At 40.0% G+C, this 25,748-nt stretch overlaps 2 protein-coding genes and 1 long non-coding RNA gene across 7 annotated transcripts in view; 2 read left to right on the plus strand and 1 right to left on the minus strand.

Annotated features, from left to right (window-relative positions):
• Positions 1–8,317, minus strand: part of LOC110983906 (uncharacterized) — a 47,807-nt gene extending 39,490 nt beyond the window's left edge. For 2 of the 4 annotated variants that reach the window (XM_087141978.1, XM_087141975.1), the window contains exons 1-13: positions 8,191–8,317; positions 7,667–7,749; positions 7,109–7,177; positions 6,442–6,510; positions 5,580–5,645; positions 5,253–5,318; positions 4,738–4,803; positions 3,954–4,022; positions 3,732–3,800; positions 2,670–2,735; positions 2,347–2,412; positions 1,831–1,896; positions 648–716 (exon numbers count right to left, since the gene is read on the minus strand). In XM_087141978.1, the coding sequence (XP_086998104.1) occupies positions 648–716; positions 1,831–1,896; positions 2,347–2,412; positions 2,670–2,735; positions 3,732–3,800; positions 3,954–4,022; positions 4,738–4,803; positions 5,253–5,318; positions 5,580–5,645; positions 6,442–6,510; positions 7,109–7,177; positions 7,667–7,733 (808 nt within the window). In that variant the 5' untranslated portion in view covers positions 7,734–7,749; positions 8,191–8,317. The remainder of the gene's footprint in view (positions 1–647; positions 717–1,830; positions 1,897–2,346; positions 2,413–2,669; positions 2,736–3,731; positions 3,801–3,953; positions 4,023–4,737; positions 4,804–5,252; positions 5,319–5,579; positions 5,646–6,441; positions 6,511–7,108; positions 7,178–7,666; positions 7,750–8,190) is intronic. The other 2 variants (XM_087141976.1, XM_087141977.1) reach the window with 2 other exon arrangements.
• LOC110983891 (pinopsin-like) overlaps positions 1–25,748 on the plus strand; it is a 53,023-nt gene that overhangs the window by 15,355 nt on the left and 11,920 nt on the right. Inside the window, exon 1 of one of the 2 annotated variants that reach the window (XM_087141980.1) lies at positions 23,648–24,072. The exons of the other annotated variant lie outside the window; for it this stretch is intronic. Within the exon in view, the coding sequence (XP_086998106.1) occupies positions 23,736–24,072 (337 nt within the window). The 5' untranslated portion in view covers positions 23,648–23,735. Of the gene's footprint in view, positions 1–23,647; positions 24,073–25,748 lie in introns of those variants that run through there. 2 annotated transcript variants of the gene reach the window in all.
• On the plus strand, positions 608–2,297 carry LOC147797741 (uncharacterized). The gene is made up of 2 exons (XR_015426635.1): positions 608–745; positions 1,775–2,297. It is a non-coding gene; the product is annotated as an uncharacterized LOC147797741 (long non-coding RNA).

A 25,748-nucleotide genomic window follows, 5' to 3' on the forward strand; every position in this document is an offset into this window, starting at 1 on the left:
TTAGGGTTTCCAAAAATGGCACAAGAACCTGCAAAGTATTTGAGGTAAATGAGTTACCATTTACCATGTCTTTCACCTGCTTAGTGAATTATCCCTGAATGTTGTTAGGGTTCACAACAATCGTGTGTTCATAAACTGAACTCTTGAATCGACCTGTCCTTAGTAACTACCACGTGCCACCATTACCTTCAGAGATAGAGTTTGAGAAATTCCATTCAGCTGTACTTTTTAATTAAAAGAAGGAATTTAGAGGTGTCAACAATTAAGATCGAAATATGAAATGTCTACAGCAGGTATTGCGCTTATGGGGCTACGCAAATGGAAGGACCGACAAAAAATCTGTGATCCTACAAAAGTATGACCGTGTGAATTGTCTGTTTAGGTTGCCAGGATTTACAACAATCGAGTTTTTACAAAAAACACACCAATTGAATCGAGCTGTCCTTCGAAACTAGCACCACGAGCTTCCATCGCCTCTGCAGACTGGCTATGGCCTGAAGGGATAGTAGTTGACAAAATCAAATCACAGGAAGAACCTGAACAACGTTGGAAGTACTTGAGTGAACATCTGTTATTTGTTTTTCTAACTTACTGGATGATGCCTGAACGTCGTTGGAGTATACATCAATCGCATTTCATTAACTTACCTCTTGAATCAAGCTGTTCTTCAAAACTAGCATCACGTGCTTTCATCACCTCTTCTGACTGGTTATGGCCTTCGAAGGTATAGTTCGAGAAATAAAATGTAAGCCGTAATTTATATTGAGAAAATCGGTGTAGATGTGTTAGCAGTATAAGATAATCAAACAGTTGCAGCGGCCACTGTGTCCATATAGTAACGAAGGGAGTAAGTCTCGCCCAAGATTTTTGTGTAAAAGGCTGAAAGGCGAGAACCGGCGCATGGACAAACACGTGCGCCTACTCCATTCGTTTGCTACGCTTTGCCTGGTTCACAGTGACGTCACACGTTGGTACTATATAGGGCCTAAGCAAGAAACAAGGGCCTACAAAAATCTGAGCGCCAATAAATATATCAGAGTGTTAATTAAACATTCAAATGTTCTCTCATGTTCCAAAAATGAAAAGTTTAACGTCACCTTCAGTTCAAGATGGTCGACACATGAATACAGTCTGTTGTGGTATAAACCAAAGATGCCCCCAAGGTAAACATTGTTAAAACTCATCTAAGACTGTTGTTCCACTCATAACCAAAGCAACAGTGATGTAGTCGAGTACTTTTTGAGAACCAAGTTCTCTACCAAATATTTAACTAGTTAGGAGGGAACAAAGCTGAAGTACATCGGCATTTGATGGTACATGCATAAAGGTAAGATTGCAAAGCAACATAATGACTTCAGACCTTCATTGTTTGATTAAAATTAACTTTTTAGGACAAAAGTACTTAGAAAGTACTCGGCCAAGTACTTTCCGTGTACTTTTCTCCTTAAAACTTACATTTTACACAACTGGGAGTGTCTGAAGTCTAACATTTATTTTGTAATCTTACCTTTGCACATTTACCATCAAATGCCTGTGCACTCTGGCTTTATTCCCTCTTACCCAGTTCAGTATTTTGCAGAGAACGTTGGTACTCGGAAAGTACTCGACTACAACACTGCAAAGCAAACGCTTTCAAATATTATAGAGGACCCTCAGGAATGTCCTGTGAAGCGTCTTTGGACTTGTTAATGATTTCAATAAAAATTGCCGCAAGAACTTCAACAGTTTTAGAAGTGCCTATGTGAGCATCTGTCATGTCTACTTTTAATTTCAGGTAATGATCCGGGAACGTTGTCAAGGTTTACAGCCAACGTGCTTTCACAAGCTTACCTCTTGAATCCAGTCGTCCTTCAAAACTACCGCGGGCTTTCATCACCTCTGCAGACTGACTTTGGCCTTCAGGGATATAGTTTAAGAAATAAAATGCAAGTTGTCAGTTTAGAGAGGTGACTATTGGATTACCAAGAAGCCACAGCAGCTACTACGTGCCTACGCAAAAACTGTGATTCACCAACAACATCTATGTTGCCAGAAAAATTGAGCCTCTTCTTGGTCAGGATCAGGAAGCATGGTCAGATGTCACTCCCTAGACAAAACTGGTTACCAGTTATCTGCAGTGATCACTGCCAATAATGTTAGCCAATGCGATAACTACTGTAAGGAGCAACTCTGCTGAGACCCTCGGGAATGTGCTGTTAAGCGTTGTTAGATTTGTCAATAATTTCGTACAATGTTTCTTCGAAGCATCATTGGCTAGAAAGCTAAAAGGAATTACACGAATTTGAGCAAAAAGTCTCGTTGTTCTTCTTCTGTAAACGAATGATCCAGGAAAATTGTCAGTTTTACCCCTCGAGCCGAGTTGTCCTTGGAAACTACCACGCGCTTTCATCACTTCCTCAGACTGGCTATGACCTGCAGGAATATAGTTTAACAACTTCAATTACAGTTCACAACAATTGCATTTTATAAACATATTTCTTGAATCGAGCTGAGTGAATATTTCCTTCGTCTATTTCTAAACAAATCATCCCTGAGCGTTGCCAGCTTTTTTTGTAATTGCAGAAAGAGCCTGAACAGCTTGAAAGTGTTTAAGTCAACGTCTGCTATGCCAACCTTTAACTTACCCGAACTTTGGCAACTTTAAAACAATCGTGTCTTTATAAACTTACCTCTCGAGTCGAGTTGTCCTTCGAAACTACTAAGTGCTTTCATCACTTCTTCAGACTGGCTATGACCTGCAGGAATATAGTTGAGAAATAAAATTCCGGCCGTAATTTCTTTTAATCAACAAATAAAAGGAAAATATCACAGTGTGCCATAAAACCTGCTCAGGATTTCAAAGTTCTGAATTCCGTCTGTGATTAGTTTTCTGAAAAGCTCCGAAGTATCTACCGCAAAGCTTGGTGTAGCTTAGCATCAACGTAATATGGGAGGCTTCACAGCCAGAAAATTGAAAGCGGTAAAGTCTGAAAACGAGTGGGGAAGGCAATACGATTGTAAACAAAACAAACTTGTAAGGATTCTCTTTGTGATGTAAAAACACACTTTCACTTGTTACCCGTTGGAGCACACAGAAAACACGTAGAAAGCTTCCCTTACATTGTTTTATAGGCATGATAATTACGCAATGAGACTGCGACTGTTATTGCTGGTATTTGCAGCTAGTAAGACAATGTGCATTTTCCCTTGATGGAGGGTGGATTTGTTGATAAATTCCCCAAAGCATGATTATCTAGAGTGCTGAATAGCATTGCAAAGATTTAGCGAATATCTTCCTTCCTCCAAAGTAAATGATCCCTGAACGGGGTCTTTAAGGGTTTCCAAAAATGGCACAAGAACCTAAAAAGTATTTGAGGTAAATGAGTTACCATTTACCACGTCTTTCACCTGCTTAGAGAATTATCCCTGAATGTTGTTAGGGTTCACAACAATCGTGTGTTCATATACTGAACTCTTGATTCGACCTGTCCTTAGTAACTACCACGTGCTACCATTACCTTCAGAGATATAGTTTTAGGAATTAAACTCAGCTGTATTTTTTAATTAAAAGAAGGGAGTTTAGAGGTGTCGACAATTAAGATCGAAATATGAAATATGTACAAAAGGAATTTTGCTTATGGGGCTGCGCAAATGGACCTACAAAAAATATGGGATCCTACAAAGGTATGACCGTGTGGATTGTCTAATAAGGTTGCCAGGGCAACAACAATCAAGTTTTTACAAAAACACACCTCTTGAATCGAGCTGCCCTTCGAAACTAGCACCACGAGCGTCCATCGCCTCTGCAGACTGGCTATGGCCTAAAGGGATAGAGGTTGTCAAAAACAAATCACAGGAAGAACCTGAACAACGTTGGAAGTACTTGAGTGAACATCTGTTATTTGTTTTTCTAACTTACTGGATGATGCCTGAACGTCGTTGAAGTATACATCAATCGCATTTTATTAACTTACCTCTTGAATCGAGCTGTTCTTCAAAACTAGCATCACGTGCTTTCATCACCTCTTCTGACTGGCTATGCCCTTCGGGGATATAGTTTGAGAAATAAAATGTAAGCCGTAATTTCTATTGAGAAAAATGAGTGTAGATGTGTTAGCAGTATAAGATAATCAAATAGTCAATAATCAAATAGCGGCCACTGTGTCTGTAGAGTAACGAAGGGAGTAATTCTCGCCTAATATTATTTGTGTAAAAGGCTGAAAGGCGAGAACCAGCGCATGGACAAACACGTGCGCCTACTCCATTAGTTTGCTACGCTTTGCCTGGTTCACAGCGACGTCACACGTTGGTGCTATATAGTGCCTAAGCAAGAAACAAGAGCTCACAAAAATCTGAGAGCCAATAAATATATCAGAGTGTTAATTAAACATGCAAGTTCTCTCTCATGTTCCAAAAATGAAAAGTTAAACGTCACCTTCAGTTCAAGATGGTCGACACATGAATACAGTCTGTGTGGTGTAAACTAAAGATTCCCCCAAGGTAAACATTGTTAAAACTCATCTAAGACTGTCGTTCCACTCATAACCAAAGCAAACGCTTTCAAATATTACAGAGGACCCTCGGGAATGTCCTGTGAAGCGTCTTTGGACTCGTTAATGATTTCAATAAAAATTGCCGCAAGAACTTCAACAGTTTTAGAAGTGCCTATGTGAGCATCTGTCACGTCTACCTTTAATTTCAGGTAATGATCCGGGAACGTTGTCAAGGTTTACAGCCAACGTGCTTTCACAAGCTTACCTCTTGAATCCAGTCGTCCTTCAAAACTACCACGTGCTTTCATCACCTCTGCAGACTGGCTTTGGCCTTCAGGGACATAGTTTAAGAAACAAAATGCAAGCTGTCAGTTTAGAGAGGTGACTATTGGATTACCAAGTAGCCACAGCAGCCACTACGTGCCTACGCAAAACTGTAATTCACCAACAGCATCTATGTTGCCAGAAAAATTGAGCCTCTTCTTTGTCAGGATCAAGAAGCATGGTCAGATGTCACTCCCTAGACAAAACTGGTTACCAGTCATCTGCAGTGATCACTGCCAATAATGTTAGCCAATGCGATAACTACTGTAAGGAGCAACTCTGCCGAGACCCTCGGGAATGTGCTGTTCAGCGTCGTTAGATTTGTCAATAATTGCGTACAATATTTCTTCGAAGCATCATTGGCTATAAAGCTAAAAGGAATTACACGAATTTGAGCAAAAAGTCTCGTTGTTGTTCTTTTCTAAATGAATGATCCAGGAAAATTGTCAGTTTTACCTCTCGAGCCGAGTTGTCCCTCGAAACTACCACGCGCTTTCATCACTTCCTTAGACTGGCTATGACCTGCAGGAATATAGTTTAACAACTTCAATTACAGCGGTTCACAACAATTGCATTTTATAAACATATTTCTTGAATCGAGCTGAGTGAATATTTCCTTCGTCTATTTCTAAACAAATTATCCCTGAGCGTTGCCAGCTTTTTTTTGTAATCGCAGAAAGAGCCTGAACAGCTTGAAAGTGTTTGAGTCAACGTCTGCTGGGCAAAATTCTAACTTACCCGAACTTTGGCAACTTTAAAACAATCGTGTCTTTATAAACTTACCTCTCGAGTCGAGTTGTCCTTCGAAACTACTAAGTGCTTTCATCACTTCTTCAGACTGGCTATGACCTGCAGGAATACAGTTGAGAAATAAAATTCTGGCCGTAATTTCTATTTAAATTACAAAGAGGTGTGAGTGAGGTTGGATCATCAAATAAAAGCAGCAGGAACTGTGTCTAGTACAGCCAACTCAAAATGCTACGACTTACAACAATCAGAGAGTCTACGAAAATATCTCAGTGTGCTATAAAACATGCTTGGGATTTCAAAGTTCTGAATTCCGTCTATGATTAGTTTTCTGAAAAGATCCGATGTATCTACTGCCAAGATCGGTGTAGCTCAGCATCAACGTAATGTGGTGGCTTCACAGCTAGAATATGGAAAGCGGTAAGGCCTAAGGAACCCGGATCCCGGTAAGGCCTAAGGAACCCGAGGTCTACAAGACGCTGGTTTTGAAGTCTATAAAAACGAGATGTGATGACAAAACACTTGTAAACAAGATGTACTTTAATAAGGACTGTCCCTGTGATGTAAAAACACACTCTCACTTGTTCCCTCTCAGAACAATTAGTAGATAACACACGTTGAAAGTTTCGCCAACATTGTTTAGACTCCGACTGCTACAACAATCGTATTTTTGAAACTTTCCTCTCGAATAGAGCTGTTCTTCGAAACTACCACGTGCTCTCATAACCTCTTTATACTGGCTATGGCCTTCGGGGATAAAAAATTGGGAAATAATTACAGGAAGAACCTGAACAACGTCGGAAGTACTTGAGTGAACATCTGTTATTTGTTTTTCTAACTTACTGGATGATGCCTGAACGTCGTTGGAGTATACAGCGATTGCATTTTATTAACTTACCTCTTGAATTGAGCTGCTCTTCGAAACTAGCTTCACGTGCTTTCATCGCCTCTTCTGACTGGCTATGGCCTTCGGGGATACAGTTTGAGAAGTAAAATTTAAGCCATAATTTCTATTGAGAAAAATGAGTGTAGATGTGTTAGCAGTATAAGATAATCAAATAGTTGCAGCGGCCACTGTGTCCATAGAGTAACGAAGGGAGTAAGTCTCGCCTAATATTATTTGTGTAAAAGGCTGAAAGGCAAGAACCAGCGCATGGACAAACACGTGCGCCTACTCCATTAGTTTGCTATGCTCTTCCTGGTTCAGAGTGACGTCGCACGAAAAATACGTGTCGAAGGCTCCAAAATATTCATTCTTTTATTGGCCTCACAACTCCTCAATTAGATTTGGACTTTTATTGTTGAAACCCTGAAAGGAAGCTTGCAAGCTCTCAATAGTCAGATTTCACACGTAAAAGGTACAGTGATGCACACAAGTTGGTAACTCTGGTAATGTTACTGGCTATCTTCTGTGACTTCCGACAAAAGTGGTAAGCATTCAAGAAACACTGTCGTACCTAAACAACATTGGTGGAGCTTGATTTAACATCCGCCATTTTTTCTACCTAAATAAATGGTCCCTCAGCGTTTTCAGTGTTTACAACAATCATGTTTTATAAACCTACCTCTAGAGTCGAGGTGCCCTTCAAAACTAGCGCCACGAGCTACCATCACCTCTTCAGACTGGCTGTGGCCTTTAAGGATTGAGATTGAGAAATAAAATTCAACCTGTTCCAGCTGTTATTTCGTTAAAAAGAAATTACTTTAGAGGTGTGAATGATGTTGGATTATCAAGTAGGAACAGCCGACATTGCGCCAACTGGGCTAACACAAAATGCCAGAACCCCATCCAAAAATCGGAGAGCCTATGACAATATCACAGTGTGCCATTAAATTACGGAAAAGGTCTGAAGTCCGTCTTTTGTATTTTAGTTTTCGAAAAGCTTCAAAGTATAGTTCATAACTAATAATGAAATGGAAGGCTTCACCGCTGAAGAAAAATGTCGTAGTGCTTGAGGTAATGGTCTCCAGGAAACTTGTAAAAGACCTAGGAACACCAAATCTGTTCCTTGGTTTGAGGTGTAAAAACTGGGAGTAGAGATGATGAAACGCACAGTGTAAAGAGAAGAAAGGAGCATTACTGAAAAAGAATTTAAATACATTCGAATCATTACGTCACTTACCATGCAGCGGTGCTGCCACAACCAAACCAAGACAGAGCACAAAACTCAGGCAGGCGTATCCCTTCATTGTTGGTAACTATTTACTATAAATCAAACAGTAAAGATGACATCAGGAAATCCACACCACTCTGCGTTATCTGCAGTATGTACCATCAGGGCTGATGTGGCATGCTAATAGCATATTCTTATTTTGGTTTTCGATGCAACCTAAGCTTTACAATGCACCTGGGACAAAGCATGAACTTCAACCTTGCATGAACGTAGCTATACATCTTTCAACACATTTCACATTTGAAGAAGAGATTTCATACGAGACAAAAAAATGAATACTAAGCTTTCCTTGTGTTGTTCTTTTGATTTTTTTTTTAAGATTCTGTGGAAATCTACTGTCTTGATTACAAGAGCTGGATACATTGTTGATAATTTGTGAAGACGAAATACGAGGAAGACAAGACTCTTCCTCATAAGAGTATTATTAAGTCAAACACTCAGAAAGAAACAATGCCACAAACACCAATTCTTACCGAAATATACCTGGGCAAAACTTTCCTTCTGGTGGCAGTTCAGGAAGAGCGATTTTTTTTGACAAGTGCTAGAGAGGGGTTGTCTGCCGTTGAGTGTTGATCAGCCTGGCATTCTGGTTTCTCTAGCTAATTCAGGCCTTATATATACCGTGATACTCACAATCTACCAACAGTGCCCTTTGGAGTGCAACAGTATGTCACGTTATGCATGAACTGATTAATGACATTGACCATTCGATGGGTGCTCGTGCGTTAAAGGTTTGTCGGCGCTCCCAGACATCCGCCGCCTGGCTTCCGTTTCTTGTGTTCTCCATTTCCACTGTGGTGGCATGGTTGCCTTTCCCGCCGTCCCCCTACTTTCTTGTATTTATGGGTAAATGTTTGGACCAGCTAAGCAGAGTAAGTTTTAGAACATATTTTGCAGCTCCATACTATTGAGCCCATGCACCAAAACAGGATAACACAAATCATTGTTAGCCGTAGCTTTCTTAAGAATCCCAGGGAAACGCGGGCCATTAATTTAAATATGAGACAGCAGCCACAGCTTACAGTAGAAGTAACTTGTCAACCACAGACGTTTCAATTTACCCCTCTCCCACCTGACATGTTATTCCCGACTGCATCAGTTCCACAGCCTCAGTGGTTTCTGCAGGAATTATATCGAATATCTTTATTATCAGTATTCTTCATTTTTGTCATAATGCTCTTTCTGATACTCAAGAAACACTTATGAGGAGAAAGACTGCCTTCCCTCTTGAGTAGAAGTACTCATGTTGGTTGAAAAAGAACCACATTGGTCGGGAGTGTCCATTTTGTTGGTAGCGACTCGACCGCAATGCATGCATTTCATAGTCGTTTGTGAACCAGCAAAGTGCAATTCCTACCAAAGGAGCATCCGTTGCGAGGAAAATTGCGCCCTCTCTTGGGGATCAAGGCGAGAGTAAAATGTTGGCACAAGTTAAGTTTGTATTTTGCTCTTCCTATTTCTTATGTTTTCAATTAGACACATTCATACACAATTACAAGAGGGCCAGTTAGGAGAAACTGATTTTATGTGGACTGTTGAGCAAGTCCGTCGCAAATAATGAAAAGATGCAGTCTTTCTCTGAATCTTCATTGTCAACAGTGTTGTTGCGTTGTTTTCAACAAACGAGACATTGAGATATAAAATGTTTTCTGTTTACGCCTTGAAGAGGGGAGGTATCTGAGAAAAGAGTACTTTTTAAATCCAGTGAAAAAATGACAAAACGAATTACCCCTGAACTGAGAGTGATAATTGTTGCAGAGGCCAATGAGACTGCGGCCCGGAGTGTAGAGGAAATATTTAGATTCGTGGCCCAACTGGCCTTCAAACACTCGGTTGATGGGAAGATTTTTACCAACGTTATAGAAAATATATCCACATATATTTATTTCCAAAATGGTGCAGTGGTTGTTTGCCAGTCGCAGTATCAAAAGCCAACATCCTATGCTGAAATAAAACAACAGGTTTGACATGAATGCTTGATCTTTCAAAGTGCTTGCCATGTAGCATCTGCCACATCCGATGGATTTGAAAGGACGTGATGTCACAAGTACGTGACAGTTTTGCTTACTAAGAACGAATTTCTATTTCTTCCGATGACATTTCGATACTTTTCTTGAAATGTCAATCCTTTTGTCTGATTACGCATTAACTGACATCTCGTTTAATAGTGAAACATGTTTAATTTAAGCAAACCCAAAAATCAAACGCAATATGTAATTGCCTCTAAAGTTGAGCGGAATGTTGCTGAAGTGAATTGCTGACACCTCGCAACGCTCCCTGTTCATGTTATTTTTTTTAACAACTTTATTGAACAAGACCTTTCCTCATGAACAACACTCAGTGTTCCCACTAAATCGTTAAGAGCCTCTCTCCCAGCTTCACAATTTCGGAATCTCCCACATTTTTACCTTAGTGTGGATTTTGTTAGTGACTGACGTCAATGTTGTTATATACTGCGGGTGACATTGATGCTAGTGTGAAGGTTATAAAAAGACACCCCCTTTTATTTGGCACAAACGTTTTTGCTTATTAAGTTACAATCGTCGTTCATATTCAAATTAGACTAGCTCTACCAACGTTCCCAATTTCGGCACTAGCTCATTCTATCCTATTAGAGGCGTTTATCCCAACTCCATTCTTTTACAGGTAAATAATCACTTTCTATTCATTTTCATTTTTAATCTTAACCTGGATAATCTTACACATCATCACAATCCCCCGATTATTAATTCTGGTTGTAATTCCTCATTTTATAGGCATTTTCCTTTGACACACTTTCATGAAAATTAGTCATTGTCGGAAAATAAATGTATTTTTTATAGAATCTCCATCCAAAAGGGAAAATTTACAGTACTCAGTGTCCTTTTATTAAACATCAAGAATAATATTTATTTTGGAGTTTTATTCTAGACATATTCTAAATCAAAGATGGCCGATTCCCAGAACGTTTCGGCAGGAATGAATGCTTATTTTTGCATATTCATGAGTTTGTACTTTCTTCTTGTAATAATTGGAATAATTTTACGCAGTAGTTTTGCTCTAAACGTCTTGGTTGAATGCCATTATTTTATAAAATCTTTTAAAGTTTTCGTTTTCCAGAGACGTCCTATTAATGGCATTTACCTCGTCTCCGTTGTTTTACTTTTGGATGCAGTGATTCAATAGTTATTGAAAACGATCTTTTGATTTGAGAGAGCCACACTTGAGTCATTGATAACGGTATTTGTTGTTGCTGCTACTGCAGTGTTACTGCAAACCAAGTACCCACTGCCGTCAATATGCGTGGAGCAATAAGCTACTTGCAAGTTAAATTTGAGTAAAATCTGGTTCCCTGCGTTATCTGATTGCATCTATTACAAAGGTAACAATTAGAATTCCCCAGACTAAAGCCACTTTTGCTCTACCTCGTGATTCGGGGCAAGCTTTTGCTTAGCGACCACCATCTCTGGAATGGACTGGTTCCTTTGTGCCGTTCTTGTCCATTGAGAACAGTGTATTGTTGCAAGGCGTCTCTAATGTAACTAAGGAAAAGCTTGCCCCGAATCACGAGGTATAGCAACAGTGGCTTTAGTATGGAAAAGTCCAATTGTTATGCTCACGTGAATTTAAAGAACTCAGTGTACCAGATTTTATTCAAATTTAACTCGCAAAAGGCTTATTGTCATGTAGGCCTATTAGCGCATTGTCTGCTATGGGTGGCAGACCAAAAAGCGAGCGTTTTCCTTGAGAAAAGCAAATCTAAATTAACGCTACAAGTTTGGGATGAGATTACATAACTCTCCAAAAGTCGTCTGAAACAAAAAGACAAATATGCAGTGCCCAATAAACCAAGGGCATCCCTGTAGTGGTATTCTTTTTCCTTATCTACGTCTACCCAGGCCACTTCACATTTGAACCGTCGGGGGCCTGTAACTGAAAGTCGCTATATACCGAATCATCGATTTACCGAATATTTTGTGTAGGCCTAGACCTCATCGAATTCCTTAAAGTGGCGTTCCACTGCACACTTAACAAGTCAGTTCGACAAGACCATTTTGCTTTCTCTTATGCCTGTGATCACATGATGCTGCTGAAGTTGTAAAGTAATTTAGGTGTCTATTATAATGAATTACCAGCACGCTTCCTAATGTGGCATTTTACTTTAAAAGCCTCGTTTATCGACACGGTGTGGATGGTCGGATCAGGTACATGGGACTTCTGTCCCTGCAACTTGCTCGTACTGATTCTATTTGTTGTGCTGCTCTTGCTATTCTGAGACTGTTGTTGCACCTAGCTGTAGGCCCTAGTTGGTTTGGACTCTGGAGATGACCACTCCTGTGATTTGCCATCCTGATTTTGTGTGGTCGCCTTGAAACATAGAAAACAAAACATGTGTCTTAATCAATTACATAGATTTCACTTCCAGGTCTCAGGACATAGATTTCGTGAAACTTGGAGAGATTTTAGCGTAAAGGTTTATAAGATGCTTGTATTTTGCCAAGGTGGATACTCTCTACGTCTTACACAAATACCTTAAAAAAACAGGGGTCAACTTCGCGCCTAGGTCGTTTTGTTCAGTTTGATTGCACGGCTACCTAGTAGCACGCAGCGAGCTAGTGACCTTGCTATAGTATAGCGTGTGGGCTAAATAATGGACGAGCAGACATGCTACTTTGGATTCGATGCTTTTTTTTACTCAGTTGAGCTACATGGGAGTATAAAATTTACCATATTCTCTCATCCCATTGAAGGTTTTGTAATCAAACAATAAAGCCTTTCCTTTTTTTGACGCCCATTAATCCATTAACGACTGCAGCTTTCAATTTAAAAACACTAAAAATTCTACGTCATATATACTGGTAATTTCGTAGCTTTGGAACGCTACAAATTTGTTTAAAATTTAGTTTTCATCAGAATTGGTGCATTTTGTTGTTTTAAATTGTAGCTACATACAGGGCTATTCAGACATTAACTGTATTGGCTCTCTCAAAAAAATGATTGCTTGTCTTTTCACTGCGCTTGCTGCACTGTACCTCGATGAATATTATTATTACGAGTGCCTACGAAAATTGTTAATACTGAACTTTCACATAAAAACATTCATTAATATTTGAATTCCTCATGGAGTTTCTTGCAGTCCACCATATGGTATGGTGAATGCAGCTGGCGTTTAACAGAAATGGCGACCATTTCTAAGTAAAACCACAATTTGATCCCAAAAATGCCAAGGACCTATGGCCACCTGTTGCTGGCTCTAGAAATACATACAGACCGGAAAAAACATTCATTGCTTGAAAAAAAATGTAAATTTAGATTACCGCGTATTGACTTCATACTGCTTAAATCATTTTTGTTTATTAAAAAGGGCAACTGACATCCATATAGCAAAAACACCCCTCTCAACTTTGTGAGAGAGAGAGAGGGGAGTTAAAATGTCTGAAGGGAAGGAGGTAACACTTAAACAACACAGCAGGTAGATCGCAAGACACTTAACTGCGTGAAATGGCCGACATCGATCACAACACCACTGGATTTTCAAAAATGATCCGCAAAACACATGATGATGTCCACACTGGAACATTTCAGGAACAGATGGTAGAACTTCAATTGCGCGTGGACTATTGCAAAGGCATGTAAGGATTACTACTTTTGTATGGATTGGAAACAACACGCTCTTTTGGAACAAAGAGATTGACTGAGCTAATAAGTCCTTTAGAACAAATGTACATGATTAGGCCAGAACGTCACCCCAAAGCGTCAACTTGGTTGACCTGGAAGCTGTCATGGAGCCAATTAAGACAAAAATCTTCTGAAATTGATTCAGCTGGATTGTTCGATTTTTATCTGTTAATATTATTATATTATAACTATTATTAAGTTTTCTGGTAACGAAACCAAGGATTCCTCAAAAGTGCCACAGGCACTGTAGCTCGCAAGCCTGGAGAAACCTGTCGAGAGGAGACATTGAGAAGAAGTTACAGTTTTGGAGGTGGGAGGAAAACCCCAGAAGAATATTCTGAGTAAAATCCGCAAAATAAGGTAGGGACTGCAAACCCGATCCACACGTGGACCGAGCCAGGAATCGAACTTAGACCACGAAGGTGAAAGGCGAGGAAAGAGCAACTACAACGCGCTGACACCAGGAGCCCGTCTAACAACAATGGGCCGATATGTGCCGTCTGGTAGCTCGAAAATTCAAGCCTGTGCGGCGCAACACCTTTAACAGTACCGGGACTTCTTAGTCTGAACGAACTCCGAGTGACCGAAGAGGCAGGGCGAAAAACAGGGAGAAATCGTAGCCAGACTTCAATCGCCTCAGCACTGACTCATTGAAGGGCGTGTTTATCACCGCGACACATGCGTAGGGACACCGCAGTAAAATGGATCCTGATTCTTGTCACCGAATCGGTCTACAATGCCGCCAATGGCCAACCAAAATACAAATTAGCCTTGTTCAAGGTGTTCGTTATTAGCCTCACAGCCAAAACTGGCTATCTGTTCCCATTGTTGTTTTTCGTGTGCAGTGAAAAATTAAGGCGAACGGTGGCCTCACGCGGCAAGCGTGATATGCAGATCAGCTGAATCATTACGAACGCCCTAGTTCGAAGAACCGTTCGTGAAGACTTATGTTTAAAATTTCTTTATTTTGCGCTAGATTGCTAACGTAACCTTTTGTATTGAAATAAGTGTGGGCGTGCATATTTAGGGATTGTCCAATCACAGCGCACTGCAATGTAATCATAATATAAAGCTCCCTCAAACAGAGCTGGCTAAGCTTGGCTTACCTACGTCATTCGAAATCTCTCCTTGTAATTGAATTCTGCAGCAATTGAAGATTATTGTCCCGAACAGCAGGTAGCCACTGAATGCATGTGTCGGCGTCTTTCGCGTGAGTTAGACCTAAGTTTAAAATTCTTAAAAGAAGTGTTTCTATGGCTAAGAAAATAATAAGGGAAAGCGGTCTGTTCAAGCAAAGTTCAAGGAATAAATTAATCGGTCTATATTATCGTTTGGCTAACAGGGGGGGGGGTTCGGTATTCCAAAAAGATTGCTGCCGTGCATTAGAGTTTTATAATAGGGAGGGGGATGAGATTTGTCATCGGCATCAACAGGGGCACTCTACACTCGTTTCTCACCTCATGGTTTTATACAGCTTCGTGAAAGCGCTCGTTCACTGATGTATCTATGTAGTTTTATAGGTTTTCGTATTACTAACATGGAGAGAAATTTAGGTCGATGTTAGTTTTAAATGATTATATCCCTGCGTATATGTATATTATGCACATGAGCTTCTTGAAAAGTACCTGTGAAATTTTCGTAGATTTAAAAGTACCATGTTTAAACTAGTGTAGATCAGAACCATATTTACCCAAACTGTGAGTTGGGTTTGGAGTTCACCTGAGAAGAGAAAATGCATTTTCGTCCCTTCGGAGACTCGTCAGAAATATTATTCAGTAATGAAATTAGGTGAGGTTTAGTGAGTTGAGTGGCACTCACCTGAAGGAAAATGGGGTAACCGTCCATCTGGGTGATGTTATTACTCGCACAGTTTGTCGGGTTGTACTTGTCCGTCCAATCCGGTCCAAGCGGAACAAAAGAGGGCGTGGTTTGTTTTGGTCTCTTGATGTTTTATCATTTGTTTGTGTGTGTTTGTATTTTGTGAAATCATTGTCCTTTACTTCAATTTATCCTTTGTAGCTGATTAATTTTATGCTCCAGTTTTTCTTTTATTTCGGCCCTTTTGGCTGCCCATAGAGTTAGGATCTGACAATATTCTTCTTTTGATGTTTTTTGGCTACCTTGTAGGCAACTAAAGGAGGTTTGGGGACAACTTCCTTCAGTTCTTTGGCTTAAATCTTGGCTTGACATAATGAAATCAGTCCTTTACAGAATTGCAAGGTGTGATGGGTCACAGATGCCTGATTCTGTTGTGCCTAAAAGTCCCTCAAATGGTGACGGTGAAGACGATGAACAACATTACACTACTGAAGATGATATTGACGACAGTGATATTGATTAGCTTGATGCGGTCAATCTGTCAGTTAAAACTGGCCATCCACCCTTTAAACATTCATTTTCAAGGCTTTGCAGTTTAATATTCAGAGTTCCTCCAAGCTTTCTGTAATGACAAGCCATCTATTTAAGGAGGCCCGCTTAAATTATTAGTTTAAGGCTGCTAAGGCAAAGGAAGACAGAGAGTCGAAAAGTAACTGTCTCAATTACATGGAGTTTCATTTCACATAACATTTGGGGTTCAAATGTCCAGGTTTAATTACAATTAAATGCTTAAATCCTTTATTCATAAATTCCTGTGCTATGCCTACGTTGCTTTACTGTTATATTCTACCAATTCCTTTATTCATTTATTCATAATTCCATATTGCCCAAATTCCAGGCCAGTGTGCGGCTACGGGCTTGGCCTTCCAGACAGCGGCTAATAATGAATAGTGTGTGGAGAAAAGATCAAAACCCAAGCGTAAAGTATACGAGTCACCACACAAACAAACAGCTGAAGTACATGTAGAGGGTACAATATCACACGTACACTTCACGCGAAACTTTCACAATCACGATGGTTAATAAACACTCCAACATCACTCACTCTGACCCTATCGTTCATCAAGTCGGGCTAAACGCTATGAAGTAATAGCCTGAGAAGGTAAAGAGACATTACGGCATAGAAACTTAGTTTTCGTGGGGAAAGTTTTCACCCAGGATACTTACTCAGTGGCGCTCACACTGAAAAGCAGTAGCTTATTTGTCCACCGCATTGTCTTCACAGGTACGTGTATTTGTTACATTTATACAGGGTGTCCAAGAAAAAAACCAAACCCTGGGAAGGGGTTGATATGCCCAAACCATGAGATATGATTATAATGTATGAGGATCTCCGAAAAGTAGAAGCAGTATTCTTTCTAATGATACCTTGATGGTATCCCTCCTGTCATGCATGACTGAACACCATTGTCTTGAAAATGGGGCATCCAAACTCAGTTGTAACACTTTGGATAAACCAGTGAATGAGGTTGTCCTCTGTCATGCTTGTCCTGGTTGAAAGTGACAACAAAAGGTCATGTTAATGAGGGAAGATTGCTGTAGAGGTGATGATGAAGGCTAGTCCTTTTGAGCAATTTAATCTTAAATAAAAGACTACGGTAACATCTGTAAGCGCAATATTGTAGTCTCGGTTGACTTCAGATTCCACACATCAGCCGATGTCTAAATTGCATACTACTACGTCTTAATTAATAGAGAAAAGACTTTAAAGTGAAATATAAGTATTCTTACCATAGCAATTTTCAGTTCCTCATTTCTGATCCCTTTCATTATTTTGGGCCTACTATCTATATTCATTTCTAACAGCTTCTTCAAAAATTTATGTTTATATGAAACAACGCAACACACTCCAAATTGTCCAAATTCGCTCGGGAAAAAGGAATATATTAGGATTCGTCCTCACCCGATAGATTCGGACACCAACAAGTAAGTGTCTGAGGGCGCAGACCTTTAACGCTGGAACACCCAAGAAACCTCCAATGGATCAATAATGCTTAAACGCCGGTTTATACACGAAACCGTGACGTCAGACCTGTAATTTGCGCTGCAAATTCACGAAAGTTGAACACATTTAAACTCAGACGAATTTCACTGCAACCGTTTTATGATGCCAGATTTTATTCACTAAAAGTATAAGCCGGCCCGAAATGACCACCGGTCATGCGCATTACACTTCGAAGAGCACCTGTTGAACAGAATCGTGGTACATGTACATATAAAGGACGAATTCCCCAGGGGAACCAGAGTGCTTACTTGGGAGCCAACGAGAGAAAACGTCCTAAGTACTCGATAATAATTGCTCTTTATTTATCAACTGCTTACCGGAGGAGGGTTTTGCTTAGTGAGAATTTGATTTAAATTCTTTTCTGGTTGGTTTTACTAATTTCTTGACTGGTACTCCTATCCTACGAGGAACATTTTGCATCTTATTTTGTCCAAAAAATTGAAAGTGTAAAGAGAAAGTTAAAAGTGGCAAATGCAATCCGTTGTACATTATACCTTACACAGAATTTTATCAACAAAAGCGAATGATGAAATAATTACTCAGTTTTCAGTATTTAGTATTCTGTCTTTCATAGAATCCCTCCATAAAATTAGTATTCTGTGGTCATGTTTACTCCTGCTTCCGGTTCAAAATTTGAAAATAGTGTTATTCTGTTTTAATGTCATACATCCAAATGTGACTGTTATGCAATCTGCATCGTCGTTTTCAGAATTTCCCATCAGAAAAACCCTGTAAGTGAACTTACACCGACACTGTTGCTCCTAAACACATCATTATTTCTTTATCTTGTTGAAAGTAGTCTGCAACAATGGAGGGCTGCTCCTGCCTGGTCTTTGTGCTGTGTCTTGGATTAGTCTTGGGGCAATGGAAAGGTGAGTAAATTAAAAGCCCGGATGTACTTCCTCTGGTTTTTATACTGTATCATTATTATACATTTATTGTCTCGAAATCTTGTCTCCGGAAACACGTCTCTGGAATTCGCGTCATCAATATATTTGCGCATTTTGGGCCTATGGGAAAAGCTTTTCTTTGCAGATTCCACAAGATACACTATAACTCATCATAAAGCTTTCTGAATTTTCTTTGTATTATTTTGCATACAATCAATCAAAACCAACAGACGTGCAAGCAGAATGGAGGGAGCATCCTATAGTCGTGGTTCCATGCCTTGTGGTTTACGGCTACCTGCTGTAAATATTGAAATGGCAGGGAAACAGCCTACAACTTGGAGCGTAGAGGACCCTGACGCATTTCCGTAGTCCCCAGTTTTTCCTGAGCACTGAGACTCATTTCACTGCACTGGAGCGTCAAATTCCAAGCTGTACCATGTAAGCTATTCATTAATACGTCTGGAGCTTTTCCGAAATTAGAAACGAACCTTTAAAAAACGGGTCCGCTCATTCCCTCCAGTAGCGTCAAAGAGAATTTTTTCAGGTTCAGAGTCCTAAGAGGTTTTCTGTTAAACATCTTACAGTCGTCTTGACACCTAATTCTCGCATTTTCCCCAAAGAGAAAGGTAAGCCAAAGAACCTATACTGTTTCCTTTGATGTGTTAAATGCACGCTGGCCAACACGCCTTGAGCCATGAACATTACATTACCATAACATCAGCATTCTATGACAAACTCGTATTAACCATTTGCAAAGTGCTAGTCATTAGTGTTTATATAATTATACACACTAACTGTTAAAACGATCAAACAGATCACAGCTAAGTTCCTGGAGGGCAGAATCTGCCCTATATAGGCTGTGAGATGGCCCAATTAACAACCTGGCTATTTTAGGATAAGGAAAAGAGGAAATGGCAACTTTTTAAATACCCTGTGTGTTGTATGGCACGTTGTGATATTTCGTAGATTCTCAAGTATTTGATAATTCTCCCCTATTTTTCGAGGGCTGTATGGGCAAAGCGCCTTCTGTGCCTATTGGATAAGTCTGCCCTGCTAGCATCGCAAACCTCTCAGTTTGAAAGTAGATTGAATTTTTTTAAAAACTATATCCCCGACTGCAAAGAAAGAGCTCATGGATAATGGTCTCTCAATAGAGATGCATCAGCCCAAGAGTCGTTTTACAAACACGTGAATTTTTTTATAAACCCTGACAACGTTTGAGAATCATTCGGTTAGAAAAAAGACTGAGAATGTGTTTACTCAAATTACTTGGCTGTCGAGCATGCTTCCAGCAAATGACCGTAGACGAATCAAGTGAAGTTTGACGGGAAAATCCTAATGGTCCCTTGTAATGGAGGACAGCATTTTGTTAAGTTTTGATCGGATCGACTGTCAGAACAGTGGCTCTGTAAGACTTGAAGTTTTGCGTGGTGGAAATTACATGAGATGTAGGTTTGCGGGTATACCATGGAATCAGTCTCTTTTGGAAGAAGTGTGGTTCCTAGAAGAACCGGTGAATGTTAACTCGACTTTTCGGCCAGGGTGCTCTGGCCGTCCTCATGAGAGTTAACACTCACCAGTTCTTCGAAGAACCACACCTCTTCCACAAGAGATTAATTTCATGGTGAACCCGCAAGCCTACATCTCAAGTGGCTCTGTACAAACTACAAAGGTTATGGAAATGCTGCCCACCATTGGCGGGGGGGGTGGCATTGCTGATCACAAGTAAGCATGGTCACTGGCTTTGTGTATACAATTATACCTTTTACGTGTGTTATCAGTGCAATATATATAACGTCTTTCAACGGGGTCTGCAATTTCACTGACAGTGCATCTCGGCTGTTTCGGTAATAGTCATTTGAAATCATTACAAGCAGGAATGTCGCCAAATCGACTGATATGTATTTTCTACACTTCTTTACTAATATTCACCTTTGTTGTTTGTTTGTTTGTCTGTCTGTCTGTCTGTCTGTCTGTCTGTCTGTCTGTCTGTCTGTCTGTCTGTCTGTCTGTCTGTCTGTCTGTCTGTCTGTCTGTCTGCCTGTCTGTCTGTTTGTTTGTTTTCACACCATGTCTTTGAAAATTACTAGGTGATCTTCTTCGTTTCCAGCTTTAACCATCACATCCACGACCGGATTAGGGTATATTACGCCTTATATAAATGTTCTGTAGATCTTACTAGAGGCACCGCACTGATAGCCTGTTATTTCATGTTGAGGCTCAGCTGTAGCGAACTTTGGAGCTTGTTTGAAGTCTAAACATTTAAAGACGCAGTTATTTAACTTTCAAGTATTATTGTAGCCGCTAAGATATTTGAAAGTCCTTGCATTTTCATAAGGGCCATGAAGGCCCCAATCATAGTGTGTATTGTGCCTATTCCAAGTCTGACACTGATCATACCGCCAAACTTTTAATTTAAGTTGGATGGAATAAGAACGTACAGCGTTGATAGGTCTTACCTACCTTCAGCCGATGGGTTCTGGATTTAGTTGAGTTGGCTCAGCGCACTATTCGTCAACAAGGGTATCAAACTTCATATTTTTTTCTATTCCGGCAAATTCTTTTTTAAAAAGGAAACTGTTCAATTTGTCTTGGTTTCTTGATACAATTTAAGTTTTACCAAAGATTCATGGGGTTGGTGAAACGTGGCTGCAGGAATGATCCATTTACAAATAAGGAACTTGAAATACCTGGCTATACGTTGTATTGAAAAGATCGTAAACATTTTGAAGGTGGGGTGTTGGTGGTATACAGGGTGTCCACATAAAAAGTATACCGAGATGAAAAATACTGTAATAGCAAAACTACTTTATATATGGGAAAGAGAAATATATCTCGAGAAAGGGCAGAATGCCCTCTTTGCATTGGTATACAACTTGTGATGTTATTAACACAGATGAGTGAACAAACTAGACCGGTGTTAAGGGTACTGAAACCGGCACTGTGACAAGTTAGCATGTGTGATTATTAACTTAAATGTTTCCTTTTTTACTTTTTGTCTCCTGGATTACATCAGTGTATGGAACTCAACTAATTTTCAGTAAACATCAAATAAGTCAGTTGATTAATGCTTTTACTAGAATAATTCAGCACGACTCATCGTGTATTGATTATGTTTGGACAAATAATTCAAATATATACTCGGTAATTGGAATATGTTATCTTAACCTAAGTGATCATCACCTACCCATGGTATTCAAAAGTCTATGAAAATTCCAATGTGGCACGACTTCATTTGTGCCCGCTCATTCAGGAATTTGGATGATGAACTTCGCAGGCAGGATTTTGCCAAGCTACCTCGAGGTCTACTAAGGTACGCTAATGGTCCTAATATAGATTGGACTATGTTTTAAAAAATGATTTGAAATCTGGTCTGGTTTCGACCTCTTCATTTAACACACACGGCATTAATTGACGTTTCCGATTTTTTGTTAAATGCCGCTGATTCAGGAAAACTATTACTGGAGCTGTTTTTCTCGACTTCCGTGAGGCGTTTGGTACAGTCACCCACACAATCGTACTAAAAAAAACCAACAAACTGCATTCTATGGGCGTGAGTGAATGGGAATTTGAGTGGTTTAGCTCTTACCTTTCTCAGAGAAAGCAGGTCACCATGGTGATTCACAGTTGGTTCATTTTGGAGTTCCACGGGATATTATATTCTGGGCTAATTGCTTGTTCTTGTTTATGGTAATAATTTTCGGACTGTCATTTACCATTCCAAGGTTAACCTTTATGCTGATTATACAGCTATTGTTTTTACCCGGGTAAAGGTATCTGGGAAATTGAGCATCGTTTAAACGATGGCATCTAAAGAATAACGACCTGGCTTGAAAACAACAAGTTGTCTTAATCTAGCTAAACGTAAGAACAGGTTGTTCGGGTCTTGCCAAAAGCTAGCCAGACGCCGCAGGACCAATATTGAGATTGTTCTTACTAGCAGTAACCTGGAACAAGTTTCACATATCGATTATCTTGGTGTGATCCTGATTCCAAACTTCAATGAAATGAACATTTGGAACATGTTGAGTCTTCCGTATCAAAAACAGTTCAGATCTTGCAGGGTGTTCGGAATATTTGTCCATGAGGACATTTTCCTTCCTGTCAAGTCGTTTATCTTTACACAATTTGATTGTTGTGACCTTGTTTGGGGCCGTGCTGCAAAAACACATATGCCTCATGTCGATGTATTTATTGTTAAATCAGGCTGGGCGTGTTATTTTGAAGGTCGCTCCAATAACATCAAGCTCATTTGTATATAACAAATTGGGATGGGATAGCCGAAATGTTAGATGTGAATGCCATCTTAATGAAATTGTGTATAAATGTTTAAGTGGTATGGCTCCGGAATACCTCTGTAGACTGTTTTCTTATGCTAGTGATCAACACTCCTACCGAACTAAGCATTACGTTGTAGGGAATCTTTGTCTTCCTTGCCCAAGAACAGAAAAAGGTAAACGAACTTTTCAATTTCGGGCATGCAATCCTGGAACAAACTGCCTTTCTCATTTAAGCATCCTCTTCCAGCAAGTTTTAACATTTTTAAAAGCATCTCTCCCAAAGTCTTTAAGTGTTTTCTCGGTTCTTTAGTAACACTGATTTAATGTATATTCACATGTACTTATATATAAATCTTTAATTTATGTCACTGTCCTGCCCATTTTCCTGAGCTGGTTCAATCTTTATTGCTTTTTATGTTTTAGTGGCTATAATTAATTTTCCGTACCTATGACCTCTTGGCCAGTAGTTTTTATATACACTGTCATAAATGTTTATAATTTTAATACCTTCAGTGCTTTGTCTTAATGGATATTTCTTATCGCTTTTGAATATTGTGAACTGGAACCTATGGGAGAGCAATCTTTATAACGTGAATGGGTTCCCCAGTATAAAGAAGAAAGAAATACAGGTCACCACGAAATGAGTATATAAATTTTTAAGTACGTAGGCCTACGAGAAGACCGAGCTCCACGAGTCGTCATGTATTATAGATTTTCGGAGATAGAAGTCAAGTTTACAGGATATTTCTCTTTTAGTATCGGCATTTTTCATTTTCATAAATTAATAAGCCAGGACGTAATTACCAGGGGTCTCTTTCCGGAGGTGATTTTTTTTAAGTAGCGCACGAACGAACAAAATCATTGCTAATTATAGGTTATTTTCCAATTCAAGGATTCCGCAAGCGCGCCAGCAGGGGCTCAACTTTCAGGCTGCATAATTCTTAAAAGGATCGGGTTCCCGTCTATGTGCAAGAGGCAGTCGCAACATACTGCAAACATCACAGTGAAATCATTGAACAACAACTTATGTTCTGCCTATGGCATGTGGCACTGAAAGTGAGCTCTAAAGTAAGATTCGACGTGTCTGGGAACGGAACGTATGTAAAGCGAAAAAACATGCATTCAACCAAAAAAAAAAAAACATTCCGAACAGCTGTTTTGAGAATTATGCACATGACTGAGCACGTGATACCAATTTTAAAAGCCTGGGCATCGCAGGGACACTTGCTGGTAGAAACCCCGCTTTCTTCTTGTAGTTCTCTTTTCCCTGACACTTTGTGAGCAGCCCGATGGAAAGTTGTTAGCCCATGGCTGCCACGGTCCCTACCGCCTCCCTGCTTGCAACTGCGGGTAACGTTTCACAACTTGAGCCATACCTGAGCCGATCGGCTTTTACCGGCCTAGCAGTATACCTGGCGGTGGTCTGTCTGCTCAGCTTCGTAGGCAACGCTGCAGTGATTTTCCTGTACGCACGCTACCGGGCGTTGCACAACGTGGTCAACATCTTTTTGCTGAACGTTTGCGTAGCCGATATCAACGTGGCCTTGCTAGGAACTTCGCTCTCCTTTGTATCTACTGCGGCTGGCCACTGGCTCTTTGGTTCAGCCGGCTGCACCTGGTATGGATTTGTTTGTACCTTATCGGGTAAGTGTCACCAAACTTTCAACATTTCCACATTTTTTAGTCCCAGTGCAAAAACAAGCTGTTCTGCGGATAACTGGAATTGCTGTCCAAATGGGAATAGTTTTACCCTTGAGGCATTTGGCTCTCTAATCAACTTAAAGGGTGGCCCATAGTGGGCTTTTATTCAAACAACTCAATGCGATTAATGTGGATTTGTGCTATCGTAATGAACGTTTTGGTGACGATACATTTCATTTTCTGTGTATGTGAGAAATTTTAAATACATAAGTTTATTCAACAGTTCAACAGCAATCGCTATAATAATGTCGAGGTGGGGAGATTGACGATGTAGTCGCAATGCAGAAGTCCTTCAACCTACTATTTCAATCTAAGGGAAGAACCCATTAATGGTCCATAAATCATATATGCACACTGCGTCTCCCGTTCGGTTGAGTTGCAGTGTGCATTTTAGCAGTTTGCACAAGTGGCATCGGGATAAAGGCAGCGTACACGCTTTGTAAAATCTCAGGAATGGGGCTGTTGAATTACAGTATCTTCAAATATCTTACTATAAAGTAAGTAAACAGTAGGGTCAGACAGTCTGTGAAATCTTTGAGCCTGGATAATGACATTCTCGAGAAAAGAGAAATGTATTTTTTTTCAACAAGCTTGGAAAAAATGCAATTTGAGTTCATACCACAACCGTAAACGGGTGTAAACAAAAAATATTTGTGATGCGTTTAGCTGTTGGTGAAGTCTATTTATTGGATGAAATAAAAGCTGCGAATGCGCCTTCCGTACGTCCAAGCGCATCATGAACACTTACTGATAAAATACAATTATTTGATAGGCTAAGGGAGCATTTGGGTAAGGTTTCAATTAAAGTTTTATTATGAAAAAGGGAATTTACCTTACAGGAACATATCCCCATTTCACCGTTTCCCCTAAAGCCAATGGTATTGTCTAAACTGAGCAGCACTTTCCACTTGGCTGTCCCTTTTCGAGCTCTGTGCCACATTAAGCCAGCTTGTTTTCTCGTTCTCCCTTGTCGAGCCCCGCGTCAAATTAATCCAGCCTGTTTTCTCGAACATAGTCTGCAATTTCGAGGCACTGAACCTCCTGTTTTCCGATCAAAATGACCTTCCTCGCCAAATTGCAAGGGTAGCTGCCACGTTCATTGGTAAAGTGTTTATGATGTGCGCTGACGGAGTGTGGACGGTTTTTGATCGGCGTACACCTCAAGAACCACAGGTGTGTGTGGTTATACGATCCTGCATAAATTGGGTGTACGTGTTGTTGCAATAGTGCGAAGTCATGTACAGTCACTTCACTGAACGATAAAATTGTTGTTTGGAACGTCCTGTGGCACGTGGAGTTTTTGCCCGACAACGAACACGAGCTGTGCTTTGAGAGTTTGAAGCGAATGGCATTTTACTTAGTTTTGCTCAAAGCAGTGAACTCAAAAGATGAAGCAAGTCTATGGAATTGTTACACAAAGTTAAATTAGCCCCCAATTCTCTCAATTTCGAAAAAAAAGTGCATTACGTGCAAATTGTGTACTCAACTATGTCGTTCGGCTCGTACCATCAGGAGGCTGCATTTTACATCGAACACCCTTTGAATTTTGCAGGGTTTTATTTTATTGCGAATCTTCATTTTGCCAAAACTCATAAGAAGGTGACTTCTGATGTGTTGAG

Source organism: Acanthaster planci, linkage group LG10, assembly GCF_054643075.1.
Source record: "Acanthaster planci isolate LZ-2023a linkage group LG10, COTS_SCS, whole genome shotgun sequence".
In the NCBI taxonomy this organism is placed as follows: Eukaryota; Metazoa; Echinodermata; class Asteroidea; order Valvatida; family Acanthasteridae; genus Acanthaster; species Acanthaster planci.